We start from the raw sequence: 18,377 nt of genomic DNA on the forward strand, positions 1-18,377 counted from the left end.
TGTTCAGCTCCCTCAGTCTATAAATAGAACAACGGTGCAACAACAGGTGTCAACAGTGAGCCCATCGACTAAGGGGATATTTGCAGTGAATTGGACCCAAATTGTAGTCTTATCTACTCTGAGCCAGGAATTGTTTCCAATGTTTTGAGTGATCCAGTTTGCCTGAGGCTCAGAGAACAATGCTGAGATTGTGCACTTCTGTATTGCCTGATCACAGAAAAAAAATCTTTCTCCTGACCCACGTTAGGGGAATGTTTACAGTGATTTGTTCTGAACAGCCAAATTGGCCTGGGCTCCTAAACGACAGCTCCATTCCCTTTTTGCCCCAGTGACACCAACCCATACCCCAGATATATCCAGAGCAAACTCTTACAGCCACCCCAAATCCAGTGGGAGTACAATTTGTGCTCTACCTTATAACTATAGAATGATAAATATCGTATCTATTTTGCAGATCTTGTGAATACTGAATGTAGAAGCAGGAGCATGCTATTTGGCCCTTCAAGCCTATTCTGCCATTCAGTATAGTCATGGCACACTGTCCAACGCAGTACTTTGTTCTTGCTTTCTTCCTACCTACTTTGATCCCTTCAGTCTTATATCTACTTTTGTATAACATATCCACACACTTATATTCATATCTTTCTTGCAAGTCTTCAAGTTTTGGCCTCAACAATTTTCTGTGGCAGAGGGTTCCACAGGCTCACCACTGTCTGGGTGAAGACGTTCATTGTCTGGGTGAGGAGTCAACTCCATGCAGTGAGATATAACTTACGCTGGTGCTTCCCCGACAGTGACTCCATTTCAAGGCTCTCAGTGAGAGTGGGGTGGAGTGGGATTGGGAGGGGGCAGGTGGAAGTGGTCTTTGCTGCCTTGGAACTTGCTATCCCAAGGTTGCAGCCTGTGACCCCACTTGGGTTTCCAAGCCCACTTCAGGAAGCCAAGTTCGACGCAAATGCCCATGGAGTTTAACCACAATGTTGACTCGACTCACCTGGTACTTTGCACACATAAACTATAAAGATTAAACCAATACCGCGATCATTTCATGTAAGGTCCTGTTTTATGATATTACAGATTAGATTAGATTCTATACAGTTATGGAAACAGGCCCTTCAGCCCAATAAGTCCATACTGACCCTCTGAAGGATAACCCATCCAGACCCATTCCCCACATTTACCCCTGACTAATGCACCTAGCACTATGGGCAATTTAGCATGGCCAATCCAGCTTTGGATTGTGGGAGGAAACCAGAGCACCCAGAGGAAACTCACGCAAATTCCACACAGACAGTTGCCTGAGGCTGAAATCGAATCTAGGACCCTGGCACTGTGAGGCAGCAGTGCTAACCACTGAGCCACTGTGCTGCCTCTGATTGTGGCCAGGCATTACACAAGTGCACAATCCCAGCATTGTTCTCTGGTCCTCAGGCAGGCTGGATCACTCAAAACATTGGAAGCAATTCATGGCACAGAGTAGATAAGTCTACAATTTAGGTCCAATTCACCGCAAACGTCCCAGTCTGAATGTAGACCAGAAACAGAAATAGTTGGAGAAACTCAACAGCTCAGGCAGCATCTGTGGAGAGAAATCAAAGTTAACATTTTGGGTCCAGTGACCCTTGTTCGGAGTAGTAGCTAGGAATGTAGCAGCTTTCAGTTCTGAGCAAGGGTCACCAGATTCAAAACATTGACTCTGCTTTCTCTTCACAGATGCCACCAGACCTATGGAGTTTCTTTAGCAATTTCTGTTTCTGTTGCAGATTCCCAGCATTTGCAGTTCTTTGTTTTAATTTTGGGAAATGTAGAATTTGATCCCAAGGAATCATGAAGTGGCCTTCTATCAGAATGTAACTTGATTTTCTGGTCCTTAAAGGGATGATGAAATAGAAGTTTCTATAATAAGGCTGGAAGATGCCATCATTGACAATCCTCATGGAGCCTTCCATTGAATAGTAATTGCAGAAGGCGCTGTAACATGTCAGCACAGGATCTGCTTGTTTATTTAAACCATGTCAGCCAGAACATGATAACATGCACAATAAAATTGGAAATTCCACCCCTCCTCCTTTTTATCAGACCAGAGCTTTCACACCCTTTCCTGCCTGTTGCTTGTACATTCCCCTATCTGTGCCATCCTTTATGTACCTCCAGGGAGGCTCTGTCTGATCGGCCTTTCGGAATTATTAATTTCAGTTCATGCCTTCAATGGCACCTCTGTGTTGGAGCAGCCCTCGATGTCTCCTTCTTGCCTCAGCAGCAACTGTCTCTCCAAGACGCCTGAGCTGCTAGTCCTGTGATTGGGTCACCAGAGTCCAGAGACTCCATCCCCTATCTTTAATTGGACAGTGAGCACAGGGGCAGCCAATTAGGAGGCTTTCTCTGTGAAAATGTCTGCCATTGTCTGGCTTGTGGCAAGGTGCGTACTGGCCCCGATGCCATTAGCCCCAAAGCCCATATGCCCATTTGTTGCCCCAAAGACTTGCAGTCTTCAGCGGGAATATAGGATGTCGCCCTCCAAATCATTGATAAAATTTGCTGATGATTTTGTCCTTCCATCCCACAATCCCCCAGTGCTTGAAAGCTGAGTTTTCTGCCTCTACACTTGACTCTTAACTACCTTCCATCCTACGTCTCTGAAACTGGAAATGGAACTGTATTGTAGGTCTAGCTTTCTCAGCCATGAGTAACACTGACAGACTTACTCATTCTGTGTACAAACACGAGTCCAACCAACACAAATATGGGTCAAAATTCTAGAATACCCTCCCTAACACCATATGGGAGGGGGAGGAGAGTAGCTAGACCAGATGGATTGCAGTGGTTCAAGAAGGCAGCTCACTACCCTTCTAAAGGGCAACTAGGGATAGACAATATATGCCAACACGGTCCCATGAAAGAATTGTTAAAAAAAATAGAAAATAGAAAACAAAATACTTCAAATGCTTTTGAAAGAAATAGTGTAGAATGTCAGTTTAGAGTTTAAAATGTCAGCCCTTCTTTGTGCCTTTTTGCCTCCTGGATACTAATTCACTATAAGCACAAATATTAAGCTTGTTTCACCCACCCATAGGCCCTTTAAAAGGTAGGTTCATTTAAAACTGAAGCAGGCTCAGTAATGCAGAAAGTTCAGGTCCTGGGCCAATCTTTGTTTTAAAATTAATTTAAATACATCACAGATGACAGCATGGCGTCAGGCAAATGTACAAAAGCTATGTCATTGCTCAGGAGCTTTCAAACTGTCAGTAAATTCAAGAACAAAGAAAATTACAGCACAGGAACGGGTCCTTCAGCCCTTCAAGCCTGCGCCAATCCAGATTCTCTATCTAAACCTGTCGCCTATTTCTTAAGGGTCTGTATCCCTCTGCTCCCTGCCCATTCATGTATCTGTCTAGATACATCTTAAATGATGCTATCGTGCCCATCTCTACCACTTCCGCTGGCAACACGTTCCAGGCATTCACCACCCTCTGTGTGAAGAACTTTCAATGCATATCACCCCTAAACTTTTCCCCTTTCACCTTGAACTCATGACCCCTAGTAATCGAGTCCGCACTCTGGGAAAAAGCTTCATGTTATCCACCCTGTCTATACCTCTCATGATTTTGTAGGCCTTAATCAGGTCCCTCCTCAACCTCTGTCTTCCTAGTGAAAATCGTCTTCCTAATGAAAATCATCTTAATCTAGTCAATCTTTCTTCATAGCTAGCGCCCATCCATACCAGGCAACACCCTGGTGAACCTCCTCTGTCCCCTCTCCAAAACATCCACATCCTTTTGGTAATGTGGTGACCAGAATTGTACGCAGTATTCCAAATGTGGCCAAACCAAAGTCTTGTACAACTGTAACATGACCTGCCAGCTCTTGTACTCAATATTTTCTGTCAAAGATTTACTCCGCCTAAAGATTTCAGAATTTAATTCCACTGCTCTGACTAAACACAGTCTATACCCTCCCTATAAAGCAAGCCCACTCTGCACCGTCCCTATAAAGCAAGCCCACTCTGCACCGTCCCTATAAAGCAAGCCCATTCTACACTGTCCCTATTAAGCAAGCCCACTCTGCACCGTCCCTATAAAGCAAGCCCACTCTACACTGTCCCTATAAAGCAAGCCCACTCTGCACCGTCCCTCTAAAGCAAGCCCACTCTGCACCGTCCCTATAAAGCAAGCCCATTCTACACTGTCCCTATTAAGCAAGCCCACTCTGCACCGTCCCTATAAAGCAAGCCCACTCTGCACCGTCCCTCTAAAGCAAGCCCACTCTGCACCGTCCCTATAAAGCAAGCCCACTCTACACCATCCCTATAAAGCAAGCCCACTCTGCACTATCCCTATACCCTCTGTACAGGGCAAGATACTTTGAACATTCCATTAATATTAAAGAATGTGGTGGAGGAATTAAGTCATCACTGGGGTGGCACTGCTGCCTCACAGCGCCAGGGACCTGGATATAATTCCAGCCTCGGGTGACTGTCTGGGTGGAGTTCTCCCCGTGTCTGCATAGTTTTCTTCTGGCTGCTCTAGTTTCTTCCTATGGTCCAAAGATGTGCAGGTTAGGTGGAGCAGGCTCAATGGACTATATGCTCATCTCAAATCCCTCTTTCTTTAATCCTCATGCTTTGTAGAGGCAGGATATTACACAGATATTGCACATGCTAAATTGTCCATCGTGTCCATTGGGAAGTGCAGGATTACAGGGATAGGGTGGTGAGTCTGGAGGCAATGCTCTTCGGAAAGGTGTGGACTCAATGGGCTGAATGGCCTGCTTCCATACTGCAGGGATTCTACCATCACTAAAGAAGTGGTCAGAGACAAACTAATGAGGCTAAAGGCAGAGAAGACCCCTGATACTAATAGTTTGCTTCCTCGGATCCTAAAAGAGGTGGTGGATGTATTGGTTGTAATTTTCCAAAAATCCTTGGATTCTGGAAAATCCAGGATCTCTGGAGAGGATTGGAAAATTGCCAGTGTGACACCTCAATTCAAAAAAGAAGGAAGACAAAAGCTGGGTAACCGAAGCTGATTAGTCTCACATCTATTGTTGGAAATGTATTGGAATAAATTATTAAGAAAATAACAGCAGAACAATTGGAAAACCATGATCTAATCAAACAGAGTCAGTGTGACTTCATGAAAGGGAAATTGGGTATATTTGAGAATGATCCATCTCCATCTATAATCAGCCCCAAAATACAGCTTCCCTGCCTGTGCAGTAATTTTTTACGATGGCTTTTCTTTTGAGCTTGCTCCTCAGACAGCAGGTGAAGACATTGTCGATACTATGTATAGTTCAGCTTGATCTGTTCAAAAGTGTAAAGTGGTACGGATGCTGGAAATCTGGAATCAAAACAGACAAATGCTTGAGATTCTCAGCAGGTCAGGCAGCGTCTATACAGAGAGAAAGAGTTAATGTTTCATCTGTCGAATGGCAATGGTCAGCAACCAGAAATATTAACTCTAGCAGGACTCTAGATCTTGAATTAACCAAATACCGCTTCAACAGACCAGTTAATCATCATCAGCAAAGTGATGCAAAGAGGAATCAACAGTGCTAGTGAGTGACACTTGTGAAGAAGTGACCTGCTCATCAATGTGCACCGTGAGTTCTGCCACGGCCACTCAGCTCCTGACTCTCTCACGTTCTTGGTTCAGACACGAACAAAACAGCTGAATTCCAAAGGTGAGGTGTGAGTGGCTTCCCTTGACATCAAGGCCGCACCTAACCGAGTGTGGCATCAAGGAACCTGAGTGAAACTGGAGTCAATGGGAATCTGGGGAAAACCTCTCCACTGATCTGAGTCATACTTTGCACAAAGCAAGGTCTTAGTTGTTGGAGGTCAGTCATCTCAGCTCCAGGACATCTTTTCAGGAGGTCATCAGGATAGTGTCCGAGGCCCAAACATCGTCAGCTTCTTCATCAATGACCTTATCCTCCCAACCTTCCAGTCACCGAATCAGGAGCAGGGATGTTTGCTGATGATTGCATGAAGTTTAGCACCATTCATGGTACCTCAGCTCCTGAAGCAGTCCATGTCCAAATGCCTGGTTAACATTCGGGCTTTGGCTGAGAAATGGGAAGTAACATTCCCACCACATATTACCAGGCAATGACCATCTCCACAACAAGAGAGAATCTAACCGTCGCCCCTTGTCACTGAAAGATCTTACTATCGCTGAATCCTACACCATCAGTATCTTAGCAGTTACTATTGATAAACATATAATTGAACCAGCCATATAAGTACTGTAGGTACCAAAGCAGATCAGAGTTTGGGAATTCTGTGTAATATCCTGCCTCTACAAAACATAAGGATTTAAGAAAGAGGAATTCGAAATGAGCATATAGTCTATTGAACCTGCTCCACCATTCAATATAATCATCGCAGATCTTAGACTTCACCTCCACTTTCCCACCCACCTCCCCTGTCCCTCTGTCTGTCTCATCCTTCATCCACAACCCTCCCAATCCTGTGAGTGAAGAAATATCTCCTCCAGCATAGTCCAAAATGATCAGCCCCTTATCCTGAGAGTGTGCCTCCATGTTTGAGATTCCTCTACCACAGGAAGTGATGTCACAGTGCTCATCTGGTTAAGCATTCATAATTTTGAATGTTTCTTTGAGATCACCTGTCATTCTTTTAAAACCCAGAGAGTATCGATCCAATTTACTCAGTCTCCTATCGTAGGGTAACCTGCTCATCCTAGGGGCCAGTCAAGTGAACCTTGACTGTACCTTCCTTAAATATAGAGACTGAGATTGCACCCATTCTTCAGGGTGTGATGTTACCAAAGTCCCACATAATTGTAGCAATTGAAACCTTAGGAGTAGCATGGGGTTAGCACTGCTCCTTCACAGCGCCAGGGATCCAGGTTCGATTCCAGCCTTGGGTGACTGTCTGTGTGGAGTTTGCACATTAACCCGCATCTGCATGGGTTTCCTCCAGGTGCTCCGGTTTCCTCCCACAGTCTAAAGATATGCAGGTCAGGTGGTCAAGCTAAATTGCCATAGTGTCAAAAGATATTCAGGCTAGGTAGGTTATCCATGGTAAATGCAAGGTTTACAGGTCTGCGTGGATTGTTCCCTGGAGGGTCGGTATACACCTGATAGGCCGAATGGTCTCTTATCTGCACAATTGGGCTACTATGCTTCCATCCATAAAGCACAAGTCAGCAGTGCGATGGAATGCTCTCCACTTGTCTGGATAAGTCCGGTTCCAACAACACTTGAGAAGCTTGACACCAACCAGGACAAAGCAACCCGCTTGATTTGCAGCTATCCATCACCTTCAATATTCAGTTGCCCCACGCTGATGTGTACAAGCTGCCTCATGTTGCGATGCCAACTGCTGGTGGTTGGGGTAAAATGCTGTGACCTTCCTTCCTTCCTTCCTCCCTGTGTCTGACAGCCTACCTACTTAGCCCCAGTAGAGGATAACCCACTATTAATTCTTAGCAAGAAGAGGCACTTGTCTTACAAAACAAGATGAAATTTACTGCACAATAGCAATAGTTTAAATACAACTTGTATTGACTTGTTTGGCATAATTACTCAGACTGTCAGGAGCCAGAGAAGACCCATCTGCCTCCATTGACACCTTGAACTACTGTCTCTCCTCCATCCAGAGACTGTCGCATCATCAGATTGGGTGGAGCTAAATTCAGCTTCTATATTAACCCCTTCAGAACCATTACCTTATACAACACCTTCTGGAAGAAGTACATTCATGGCTTCATCGGCAGCACCTTCCAAATCTGTGACCTCTACCATCTAGAAGGACAAAGCAGCACAGGCATGGGCCCACTGCCTACTGCAATTTCCTCTCGAGGTCACAGTTCATCCTGATTTACAACTATATCGCCATTTATTTATTGTCACTGGGTCAACATCCTCAGAGTCATTTGTGGGTGTTCCTACTGTCTATGAACTGCTGGGCATCAGAATGGAGGCTCACCACCAATGGTTAAAGGTCAGTTAGGAAGAGGCACTTAGTGGTGGTCTAGTCAGTGCCTCTCACACCCTGGGAATAAAGAAAGGAAAATTCTCGAAAGTGAACATCAGTCTAAGTGCAAGATGAAAGTTGGTAAACGAAACAAAGGGATTAAGTGTCTGGACTGATTCACATCTGCTGCCTCAATATTACACAGCAGGGTGCCTGAAAAGAAACCTCAGAACTATTTTCTATCTGGCTTATCTCTGAGATCAAAAGATCAAGCTGAAAGACAGAAGTGGCCTTTTTATTGGTCACAGTTCAAAGATCTTGGAAGTGACTGCTCCCAGTGTCCAGGCTGAGGATTGAAGATAGTCCCCTAAAAAATAATTACACTTTTATGAGGTGTTTTTGACTGAATGAATTATTAACATTAGATATTCTCCACAGCATATGGAAATGTTTTTGCTGGTAACTATTGAGACCGTTGCACTGACTACTCTTTGATTGTGATTTTCAGGATTTTGCATTAACTCATTAAGCGCCAGTGCAGCGATTGTAATGCAGGGAGCTCACAGTCGGAACACAGATCGAAAACATTACCCCATTCTCCACTCCCTTTGACTCCCGACCACCCACATGCATGTATACACACATACATACTTTGATGTTAATACCCTCGTTGTGTCTCTGAAAAGCTTTATTACTATCTTATGAAGGACTTCAGGGCTCAATTTTCGACTGACTTTGTGGCATTATTCTGACATATGCTGATAATTCTAGCCCAAGAAGGTGTTGTGAAATGGCTGAGCCAATCAAAAGGCTCAGCAGGTCAGTAAGTGTGTCTGTCAGGAGAATGACCGAATCTTACAGCACCAAAGAGGATGCCGTTCAGTCTATTGTGTCTGTACTGCCCCTTTAGAAGAGCGATTAATCAGTCTTGCTTCTTTGCCTTAGATCTGGCGATAGAGATGCTGTCCCTGTGTCCATCAAAGCCGACAGGTTCTCTCTGCTACTCTCAGAAAGATGCCCCTCCATTCTTCCATCCTGACCTATCGTCTATCTCCAATGTTAGGTTACTAACTCTGATTGGCTGTCATCAGGAAGTTCCATTATGTATCTTCCTGCCTCTCAGCACACAGCTCCCACATTCCAGCCACAAGTAAAATACTGCTCAGAAGATCATCAACCCATCATCTCTGAGATGGCTGTCTGAAGGAACGAAGTGCCACTCTGAGGTCTTTTCCCTGAAAATGCTTCAGTTTCAAAGATTGGGCCATACTCTAAGGCCACCTGCTCCAGATCTGAACCTCTCACTGTGTTTCTGCTCCTGTCTCCATTGTTTCCTCTGGCATTGACCTGAAACCTGTGCCCTCCCAGTCCCGATCCTGGCATCTGTGGGAACGGTTTTTCTCTCTCTCTACTCCACTGAGCCTCCACATGGTCTGGAACATTTTGACGAAAGCAACTCTCGGCCTTGTCTTCTTTAAGCCCCAGCTTCACCGAAATCTTGGGTGTGCCAATTGGAAAGGCTGGAAGTTCTAAACAATTCTCCACTGTCTTATCAAACAGGTATTTTTTCCATGTCTGGAATGTTTCTGACGAACACGAACATTCAAAGAAAGTTTTTGGAAAGCTATGTTTTAATGCTTCTATTTGGTTTTTCTTGGGGTGCTCAAGGTCTTATACTAATGATTGATTATTAATCTTGAGAAGGTACAGAACTCTCTCAGAGGGTGGATAATCTTATTGGGAGAAAGTGAGGACTGCAGGTGCTGGACAGCAGAGTCAAAGAGTGTGGTGCTGGAAAAGCACATCCGGTCAGGCAGCATCCGAGGAGCAGGAGAGTCGATGTTTCAAGCTTAAGCTGTTCAACAGGAAGGTGATATCATTCCTGTTAGAAGAGCTTATGCTCGAAACATCGACTCTCCAGCTCTTCGGATGCTGCCTGACCTGGAAAATCTTATTTCAAATCTCCATCCACTCTTTCAGGTCCTTGAGTCTCGTGTTATCTCCCAGCTCCCTTCCCAGATCTCCTGTCAACCCTTCCTATTGTTTTCAATCTTCCCTGCCACTTGATTACAATACCAGAGTCACAAGCAACTTACTTTTTGTGGAACATTATCCCTGTTCATACTGTTCAGCCTGTCGATAGATTTACAGCTCAACCACGCTCTGAGGTTTCTACTCTGAGGTATGTGCTTTTGTGCAGTTCCTACTTGATTGATTGCATTTCAAATTAAGCCTTTTATTTTCTCTCTCATACTCTCAAGCATCCCCTTCCCACCCCTAAGCTGATTTACACCTCGACAACGTCATTTGGAGATGCAGCAAGCAATGGGGTAACTAATTGGTTAGCACTGCTGCCTCACAGCAACGAGGACCCTGGTTCGATTCCACCCTTGGACAACTGTAAGGAGTTCTCTCTATCACTGTGTGGGTTTCCTCCACAGTCCAAATATATACAGATTGGCAATGCTAAATTACCCCCCAGTGTGCAGGGTCAGTGGGTTAACTATGGTAACTATGGCGATATGGTGGTCGCTGTTCAGTAGAGGCTGAATGGTCTCTAACTGCACTGTAGGAATTCTATGATTAGGAAGGAATATGCTTTGTTGGTCTTCGTTGCACAACAAGTAAGGATTATACAGGGCCTTAGTGAGACCAGATCTGGAGACTTGTATAATGTTTTGGCCACCCTATCTAAGAAAGAGTGTATTTGCCACAGAATGAGTGCAGTGGAGATTTGCTAGGCTAATACTAGGGATGCAGGAGTGGCTCTCCTGTGAGCATAGATTGGTTTGACTGGGCCTGTATTTACTGAAGTTTATAAGAACGAGTGGGGATCCAATTGAAATGCTTAAACTTCTAACAGGATTGGACAGACTGGCTGTAGGGAGGTTGTTTCCCCTGGTGTTAGGGTCTCGAACCAGGGAACGTAATCTTGGGATATGGGGTAAACAATTTCGGAATGAGTGATGAAAATTTCTTCACTTAAAGGCTGTGGAGGGCAAATCACTGAATATATTCAAGCAAAACAGAGATACATATTTTAGATTTTAAAAGCATTAAAAAGTGTAGGGAGGAGTTGGTATGCAGAGACATAGAATTACACACTGAGGTGGACAATCAGCCATGATCCTATTGAATGGTGGAGTAGTTGTAAAGGGCTGAAATGGCCTCCTCCTGCTCATGGCCTCTATCAGCAGACACAGGATTAGCTTCCACTTCCACAATGCCAATGCCCAGCTCTGCCTCTCCAGTGCCATAGAAACATAGAACAATACAGCGCAGTACAGGCCCTTCGGCCCTCGATGTTGCGCCGATCCAAGCCCACCTCACCTACACTAGCCCACGATCCTCCATATGCCTATCCAATGCCCGTTCAAATGCCCATAAAGAGGGAGAGTCCACCACTGCTACTGGCAGGGCATTCCATGAACTCACAACTCGCTGAGTAAAGAATCTACCCCTAACATCTGTCCTATACCTACCACCCCTTAATTTAAAACTATGCCCCCTCGTAATAGCTGACTCCATATGTGGAAAAAGGTTCTCATGGTCAACCATATCTAAACCCCTAATCACCTTGTACACCTCTATCAAGTCACCCCTAAACCTTCTTTTCTCTAATGAAAACAGCCCCAAGTGCCTCAGCCTTTCCTCATACGATTTTCCTACCATACCAGGCAACATCCTGGTAAACCTCCTCTGCACTTGTTCCAGTGCCTCCACATCCTTCCTATAGTATGGCGACCAAAACTGCACACAATACTCCAGATGCGGCCGTACCAGAGTCTTATACAACTGCAACATGACCTCAGGACTCCGGAACTCAATTCCTCTACCAATAAAAGCCAGTACGCCATATGTCTTCTTCACCGCACTATTTACCTGGGTGGCAACTTTCAGAGATCTGTGTACATGGACACCAAGATCCCTCTGCGCATCCACACTACCAAGTATCCGACCATTAGCCCAGTACGCCATCTTTTTGTTACTCATACCAAAGTGAATCACCTCACACTTACCCACATTGAACTCCATTTGCCACCTTTCTGCCCAGCTCTGCAGCTTAGCTATATCCCGCTGTAACCTGACACATCCTTCCTCACTGTCAACAACTCCACCGACTTTCGTATCATCCGCAAACTTGCTCACCCAATCTTCTAGCCCCTCCTCCAGGTCATTTATAAAAATGACAAACAGCAATGGTCCCAAAACAGATCCTTGCGGAACACCGCTAGTAACTGCACTCCAAGATGAACCTTTACTATCAACTACTACCCTCTGTCTTCTTCCAGCCAGCCAATTCCTAATCCAAACCTCCAACTCACCCTCAATGCCATACCTCCGTATTTTTTGCAGTAGCCTACCATGGGGAACCTTATCAAACGCCTTACTAAGATCCATATACACCACATCTACCGCTTTACCCTCGTCCACCTCCTTAGTCACCTTCTCAAAGAATTCAATAAGGTTTGTGAGGCACGACCTGCCCTTCACAAAACCATGCTGACTATCCTTGATCACATTATTCCTATCCAGATGTTCATAAATCCTATCCCTTACAATTCTCTCTAAGACTTTGCCCACAACAGAAGGGAGACTCACCGGCCTATAGTTACTAGGGTTATCCCTACTCCCCTTCCTGAACAAGGGAACCACATTTGCTATCCTTCAGTCTTCTGGCACTATTCCTGTAGACAACGAGGACATAAAAATCAAGGCCAATGGCTCTGCAATCTCCTCCCTTGCTTCCCAGAGAATCCTAGGATAAATGCCATCAGGCCCAGGGGACATCTATTTTCACCCTTTCCAGAATTTCCAACACCTCTTCCCTACATACCTCAAAGCCATCCATTCTAATTAATTGTGACTCAGTATTCACATTGGCAACAATGTCCTATTCCTGAGTGAATACTGACGAAAAGTATTCATTCAGTGTCTCCCCAATCTCTTCAGCCTCCACACACAACTCCCCACTACTATCCTTGACTGGACCTATTCCTAGGTAAAAACAATGACTGCAGATGCTGAAAATCAAATACTGGATTAGTGGTGCTGGAAGAGCACAGCAGTTCAGGCAGCATCCATTCCTACCCTAGTCATTCTTTTATTCCTGGCATACCTATAGAAAGTCTTTGGGTTTTCCCTAATCCTACCAACTAAGGACTTTTCATGTCCCCTCCTTGCTGCTCCTAGCTCTCTCTTCAGATCCTTCCTGGCTACCTTATAACTCTCAATCGCCCCAATTGAACCTTCACGCCTCATCTTTACATAGGCCACCCTCTTCCCTTTAACAAGGGATTCCAATTCCTTATTAAACCACGGCTCCCTCACACGACCCTTTCCTCCCTGCCTGACAGGTACATACTTATCAAGGACACTCAATAGTTGCTCCTTGAACAAGCTCCACATATCAATTGCGCCCTTGCCTTGAAGCCTACTTTTCCAAGCCACGCATCCTAAGTCGGTGCCTCACCGCATCATAATTTCCCTGCCCTGCAATGCACACTTATCCCTCTCCATCACTAGAGTAATGGCACTACCACTGCCAACACTTCTGAGTGCTGCCAGACTGCTTGCTGGACATTAGGCCAAGCTGTTTGTGTGGCTGGTATACCTGGTAGACATTGAGCCTGTTTGCATTCTGGGAATCTCTGCGCCGGAGATCTCTTAGAAATGTAGAAAATAGGAGTCAACATAGGCCAGTCAGCCCATCACGTCCACTATTCTATCTCAACATCAGACTCCTTTCTCCCCAACATTTTGAACTTGTATAAATCTATTTGTCTCTTCCTTAAATATATTCAGTGTCTTCACCTCCATAGCCTCCTGTGTTAGAGAGTTTCACAGGGTCACTACTGTCTATATGAAGATATTTGTCCTCAGTTTGAAACAGCCCATTGCATCTTGCACTCCTTATGTAGATCCTAGGTTCTGCTTGTTTTCCTTTTGTATCCGTATTTACGAAACATTTCCGACAGATACTGGAACATTGCTGTCATAATGCCTTGACCTTTATGATATGCTCTGTAACTGTTTGTATCACTCAGACCTGTTAGTGCAGTATGTTGTGTTGACTGCCCTCTGCTGTCCATTAGGTGTTACTCCTAAAGAGCAATTAAATGAAAGCAACATATTGTAGACTATATCAGACCCAAAACATCAACTCTATTTCAGATGCTGTCAAACCTGCTGAGGTTCTCCAGCATTTACTGCTTTTACACCTCAAGAACACGTGCATCTGTTTGTAATCCACTTCTGCTTGTTTCTGATTTGGAAATCCTACTTGCTGCACTTCTCCTCCGTTCCACAGTTCATCAAGCCCTTTTGCCCCCCCCCACCCCCCCCCCACCCCACCCCACGTCTGCTGAGGCCCTGAGTTCTTTCTCTTCCTTTACGTCTGATTTCTACTTTGAGGAGGAGCCTTAAAAGCTACCTTCACAAGTGGCCTGGTGTCAAATTGAATTTGACAATATTACTGTGAGATGCACTGGAACATTTCACAATATTAAAGATGCTATATCAATGCAACTTTGCCGTTGACATTGGATCTTGCTTTGTAATGATCTTGTGAACTCCTTGGGAATATAGGATGTAAGAGCAGGGGTAATAATTTGTCTCCTTGAGACTGTTCCACCGTACAATAAGATCAGGTCTAGTCTCTACCTCCATGCCATTCTCCGACATATCTTTGTGTAGAAATCTGTCGCTCTCTGCCTTTAATATATTTAATGACTGAGCCTCCATAGGCCTCTGGGGTCAAGAATTCCAAAGATTCACCACCCACTGAGAGAAGGAATTCCTCTTCACCTCAGTCCTAAATGGCCTACCTCTCATCCTATAACTGTGTGTCCGAGTTCCAGATCCCCAGCAAGGGGGAAATGGTCTGGCTGCATCTACCCTGTCCAGCCCTGTCTTAATGTTATACACTTCAATCTTTTAAACCTGATGAACACAGGCCCTTTCTCCTCAGTCTCTCCTCGTAGGATTTGACTAAGTTCAATTAGCAACGTAAATAATCATTGTTGGTCCACATGATTTCACGTAATTGGTAAAAGGAATTGAGGGGACAAGAGGAAAGATGTTTCATCCAGAAAGTGGCAGGGGTCTAGGGTTCACTGCGTGGATGAGTAGAGGGTGGTGGATGTCTGGAATTCACTGCCCAGTTTGGTGGTCGAGGCATAAAGCTTCAACTCATTTGAAAGGAAGGTGGATCTGGCTGTAATTCGTCAGGCCCTGGATCAGTTGCTGGAAAGTGGGCTCGGGTGCAGATGTGATGCGCTGAAGAGACACTTTCTGTGATTAATATTTCCCATCTCCATTTGCCCTATGGAAGACCACTCTATTAGATCAGTACTTTGGAGATATTTTCCTAATCAACCTGTTCAGAGATGTTAATGCAAGTCAGAGTTCTTGAGACTTGACCCTTTGCTAAGTGGAACTGCACCATCGGAGTCCATATTAATACACTGTATCATATCTCCCCTAGGATTTGGCTTCTTACTAATTTGACAAAAGTGCAGAAAATAAGTGTCAGTGAGCCAATCGGTTGCGTAGCCTGATCATGTGATTTTAGGAAATGTTGCAGCTTTGGACTGGAGCTTCATTCACTGGGCTTTAGATTGTAGAGTCATAGAGATGTACAGCATAGAAACAGACCCTTTGGTCCAACCCGTCCATGCCGATCAGATACCCCAACCCAATCCAGTCCCACCTGCCAGCACCCGGCCCATATCCCTTCAAACCCTTCCTATTCATATACCCATCCAAATGCCTTTTAAATGTTGCAATTGTACAAACATCCACCACTTCCCTGTTCTGAGGATCCAAGCACAGAGGTTTTAAAAAAGCTGATTTTTAAAAATTTCATTCCCAGGATGAGGGCATCACTGGCCAGGCCAGTATTTATTGTGGGTCAGGAGTCACATGTGGACCAGACCAGGTAAGGATGACGGTTTCCTTGCCTCAAGGACATTAGTGAACCAGATGAGTTTTCCCAGCAATCGACAATGGTTTCATCATCATCATTAGACTCTGAATTCCAGATTTTCAAATATTAAAATTAAAATTCCACCATCTATTGAGATACTTGAAAGATCAGCACGTGAAAGCGAAGGGAAGAGGGTGGCGTCGGTTTTAACAGCCGAACTGTCTTGTTCCTGCAGGTTGACAATGCCAAAGTGCTACACTATGTTGGTGCTGGAGTGGGGTTCCCCAGCAGTATGCTGTTCATCTGTTTCCAATCGGTGCTCACTTACAGGATAGCAAAGAACTCCCTGGACTACCAGATCGGCCACTGCCGTGCATTCCTCACCATTGTGGCCTTCATCAACCTTGTTATGAGTATCCTTTCTGCAGTGCGCCTGTTTCAGGAATATTGCCCACACTATCTCTTAAGTATATCCCAAATACAACCTAGAAACTCATAGCAGGTTTCTAAATTCCTTAACTGTCTTTCCAGGTGGGGTCTTCTTCATGCAGGAAAGCTCCCAGCTCCAGCATGCGGCAGCTATATGCGAGTGGGTTTTCACCATCATCATCCTCATTTTCTATGGGACATTCGCTGTGGAGTTCGGCTCCATCACTCAAAACACCTTCCTTGAAATGCTGGCAAAGAGAGACAAGAAGACAAACTGTAAAGCAGACGCCAATATGGCTCCCAGCTCAGGCCCCAGCCGTACCCAAGAGGCCATTGCCATGATCTAAGCTTTGAGATCTCCACAGACAGGTCGAACTATAACTCTGTCGTGAATGGGGTGGGGCTGGGGGGGGGCGCTATCTGTGGAGCATTACTGCCTGTCGGAACAGAGGGGGAGATAAATCATTAAATACCTCAGATCCTTCAGCAAACCAGGGATACTGTTACACAAAAGCCATCACAAAAGGACCAAACCTCTCCTTTCTCCAATGATATTTTTGGAACCTTTCTATGGAATTTAAATTTTTTTTATAAAGTTTGATTTTTATAACAGAAATGAATTATATATTTTATGACCGCGAGTAATTCGACAATTCAGAGTATTGTGAAAGACATTTGATGTCCTTAAGTTACTTGTAACACTTATTCATGTAAATGGGACAGGTCAACTCTCAAACTGAAATGATAAAGTTCACTTTTTAAAATATAATTTCCATTTATCGGTAGCTGATCTCAATGTGTTTACAAGTTATCTTTCACGTTTAGGCTGAACAGGGGAGACCGCTGTTTCTAAGATATTAGCATTTCCATTTGCTGGGGAGTTGATTATGGCCAGGAGCAGGTTAATCAGTGAAGGAATCTGACTCTGGATCGATGTATTCCCACCCTCTCTGCCCTGACCCTGCATCCACCTCCTTCCCCCATTCCGTGCGTCTGTGTTGTTTTAACTGATCTAACCTCTGCCTCCGCCTGCCCTTCTCTGTCTCTGAGAGGATGTGTCTGATACCACATTCTCTCAGAAGCCTTTGTATTGACCCTTGTATCCATTGAACCTTGCTCTCCATATTTTTCCCTGAGTTGTTTATCCTTGTTCAATCCTAAACCTTTCCAAGGTCTCTCCGATCTGCATCTCTTGCATGCCTGATTTCATTTCCTGCCCATTTTTGTGGGCCTCCAGCCAACTAGTCCCTAAGTTTTGGAAACCCTTCAGAAATCTTCACTGCCTCTACCTCTCTTCCTCATCTCTTAATCACGGACCTTAAAACCATTGATTAAACTTATTGTTCCCTGTCTTATTGTTTCATCATGCACCAAATTTACTGATAATTTTCCGGTGAAAACTCTGGGACATTTTTACTGTGTTAAAGGTGCTAGATGAACACAGGTTATTGTTGTATCAGATTTTGTACAGTTGATGACAATTTCTGATCTTCATGTGGTGCAATCTGCTGGCATATGGCTATCTGTAGGGCCTAAGTCTCTTCTGTGTGTGACAAACAGTTAGTCCATCTGAGTTGTTGAATATTTTTAACATGCATGTACACATTTTAAGCAAACAACCATATGATCAGAAATGTTGCTTATTGATCATTTGCTCTTGTAGTAAATAAACTACAGCTCCAGCCATCTTATCATCATTTACAGACCTGAATTAGAAATAAATACCAAGTAACAGTTTACATGTGAAGGAGTTGCACTCTGCCCACAGCTCAGATATCAGAGGGAGAACAGAGTTGACATCAATTGACTGAGTGTGGCATCCAACAGCCCAAGAAAAACTAGAGTCAATGGGAATTTGGCAGTTGGTGGGTGGGGGTGGGGTGAGCATTAAATTAATTAATCTGGATTAAATTAACACCTAGTACAGAGGAAGATGGTTGTTGGCCATCATCTCATTGAAGACATCGTTGCAGATTATACAGAGGAGCCTCAATTATCCGAACAACACGGGTGGGGAGTTCCTTGTTCGGAATAATTGAATGCCAGATGACACAGTTTGGCCTAGCATCAGGACCTTGC

General features: G+C 44.6%; 1 protein-coding gene across 2 annotated transcripts in view; it reads left to right on the forward strand.

Moving 5' to 3' along the window:
* The window catches only part of LOC140484606 (transmembrane protein 150A-like), a 120,950-nt gene extending 102,872 nt beyond the window's left edge, over positions 1-18,078 (forward strand). For both annotated transcript variants that reach the window (XM_072583112.1, XM_072583113.1), the window contains 2 exons: positions 16,105-16,282; positions 16,401-18,078. In XM_072583112.1, the coding sequence (XP_072439213.1) occupies positions 16,105-16,282; positions 16,401-16,645 (423 nt within the window). In that variant the 3' untranslated portion in view covers positions 16,646-18,078. The remainder of the gene's footprint in view (positions 1-16,104; positions 16,283-16,400) is intronic.
* The last annotated feature ends 299 nt before the right edge of the window (positions 18,079-18,377 follow it).

This window comes from Chiloscyllium punctatum, chromosome 13 (genome assembly GCF_047496795.1).
Source record: "Chiloscyllium punctatum isolate Juve2018m chromosome 13, sChiPun1.3, whole genome shotgun sequence".
NCBI classification, from domain to species: domain Eukaryota; kingdom Metazoa; phylum Chordata; class Chondrichthyes; order Orectolobiformes; family Hemiscylliidae; genus Chiloscyllium; species Chiloscyllium punctatum.